This window comes from Gopherus evgoodei, unplaced genomic scaffold (genome assembly GCF_007399415.2).
Source record: "Gopherus evgoodei ecotype Sinaloan lineage unplaced genomic scaffold, rGopEvg1_v1.p scaffold_70_arrow_ctg1, whole genome shotgun sequence".
In the NCBI taxonomy this organism is placed as follows: Eukaryota; Metazoa; Chordata; order Testudines; family Testudinidae; genus Gopherus; species Gopherus evgoodei.
Genome location: NW_022060091.1, coordinates 427,008 through 429,062, shown reverse-complemented (window position 1 = coordinate 429,062; position 2,055 = coordinate 427,008). Strand labels below are relative to the sequence as shown.

Genomic DNA, 2,055 nt, shown 5'->3' with positions numbered 1-2,055 from the left:
ATTAAACATTAAAATAAGTTTATTAACTACAGAAAAAGAGTTAACTAACACTTATAATCACTTAAAATCTATCTCTGAACTTTATGCCTAGGAAATTAAAAGTAAACACGCATTCTAAATCCTAAACTCCATCAGATTCACTAGGATTTGAATCAAAAACATTTTCACACTCCACTGGATGTTGTAGCCAGGTTACAGTTTTCTATACACAGGCTGAATTCCCTTCCTAGCCAGGGACCAACCTGCCCAGTTCAAAGTCTTTGTCTTTGCCGCATTCTTATTGCCTCCAGAATAGGTGGCGGAGGTGAGAGGTGGTCTTATGAAGCCACTGTCCCTTATTTTATACTCTTAATTCATGTCCCTGGAAAAATACTGGCACAGACATGTCCTGCTGGGCCCTGCTGAGTCATAGAGTTCAGCAATTCCCATTGTGTGGTCCTTGCACAACAGTCTCTTATAGAATTGTGAATTTCTTGTTTACAATTCCCCTGCTGGTCAATGGTTGGTGACATTTGTTTAACACCCGCCTGGGTGCAGGTCACCTCCCACGTTGTCACTGGAGAACTAACAGTGGGTAACTCCCAGGCTCCTAATATATTTCAATAACAAACATATAACAAAATTTGATAATGATGTATACAATGATGATATGCATATTTTGACAGAAGAATGAGTTTCAGCAGATCATGACCTTATGATACCTCACAAGGCATGCTTTTTATGAAATATCACAACCATATACAAAAGATGAATATGGGAGTTGCAGGGGGCTACTGTGAGGTACAGTGCATCACAGGCTCATTGCTTCAATCACCCAGGCAGCTTTCAAAATCTCAGGCTATTTTATTATCTCATAGTCTCTGCATGTTTTTGTGAAAGCCACATTTACTGACTGCTTTGCTTAAGGCTTCCTTGACCTCTTTGTTTCTCAGGCTGTAGATGAGGGGGTTTACCAGGGGAGTTAGGACTGTGAAGCAAAGAGACAGCACTTTCTTCAGACCTCTGATTGTATCACGTTTTGGTAGTATGTGGACAATGATTATGGTGCCATAGAAAATTGTCACCACAGTGAGGTGAGAGGAGCAGGTAGAAAAGGCCTTTTGTCTTCCGGTGGTGGAAGGGATTCTGAGAATGTTGGCAAGAATCAACACGTAAGACATCATGGTTAGGAGGAATGGAGGCAGGGTGAATACATAGACTAGTATGAAATCCACCAATATGCTCAGGTGTGTGTCACTGCAGGAGAGTTCCATCAGTGGGATGGGATCACAATAGAAATGGTCAATTTCATTTGGGCCACAGAATGTTAACTGTGATAGGAATAAGACAAAGATTATAATAGCCAAACAAGCATTTAACCATGACCCAGCAGCCAACTGGAGGCAAAACCTGCTACTCATAAGAGTTGAATAGTGCAGAGGTTTACATATCGCTAAATACCGATCATAAGACATTGCTGCTAGGAGATAGCATTCCGTAGCTCCCAGTGAGCCAGAGAAATACAGTTGTGTGATGCAGCCACTGACTGAGATGGTTCTGTCCCCAGTCAGGAGACTGGCCAGTAACCTGGGGAGGAAGGTAGAGGTATAGCAGATTTCCAAGTAGGACAAGTTACCCAGAAACAGGTACATGGGGGTGTGAAGGTGCTGGTCAGTCACAACAAGCATCACAATGAGAGTGTTCCCAGCCATGGTTGCCATGTAGATCACTAGGAACATTAGAAAGAGAAGAATTCTCAGGTCAGGGAGCTCCCTGAATCCCAGGAGGACTAATTCTGTGATGGTCGTTTGGTTTCTCCAATCTGTGCCTTCCATGGGTTGAGTCTAGGAACAAAAAAAATAAAAAGCTGGGCAATTGAATTGGAAGAACATAGCATGAAATGTTAATCAAGTCTTGTGAATTAATACCATAAATATTCAGAATATTCCCTGGACAGATCACTGGTACCCATGTAAACCTCCCTCTGCCATATCAGAGCAATGACTAATACAACAGTCCATATCTCTGGTAGAGAATTGGTCTGATCTGTCATATCAGAAGTTAGCTATGTATCGT

At 41.9% G+C, this 2,055-nt stretch overlaps 1 protein-coding gene across 1 annotated transcript; it reads right to left on the bottom strand.

Annotated features, from left to right (window-relative positions):
• Nucleotides 1-851: 851 nt before the first annotated feature.
• LOC115643766 (olfactory receptor 6N1-like) lies at nt 852-1,814 on the bottom strand. Its single transcript, XM_030547749.1, has one exon. The coding sequence runs from the start codon at nt 1,812-1,814 to the stop codon at nt 852-854; it is 963 nt and encodes a 320-aa protein (XP_030403609.1).
• Nucleotides 1,815-2,055: the final 241 nt, after the last annotated feature.

Bases quoted from the DNA above. Each gene is read 5' to 3' on its own strand.
- LOC115643766 (XM_030547749.1), bottom strand. From the start codon at position 1,814: ATGGAAGGCACAGATTGGAGAAACCAAACGACCATCACAGAATTAGTC.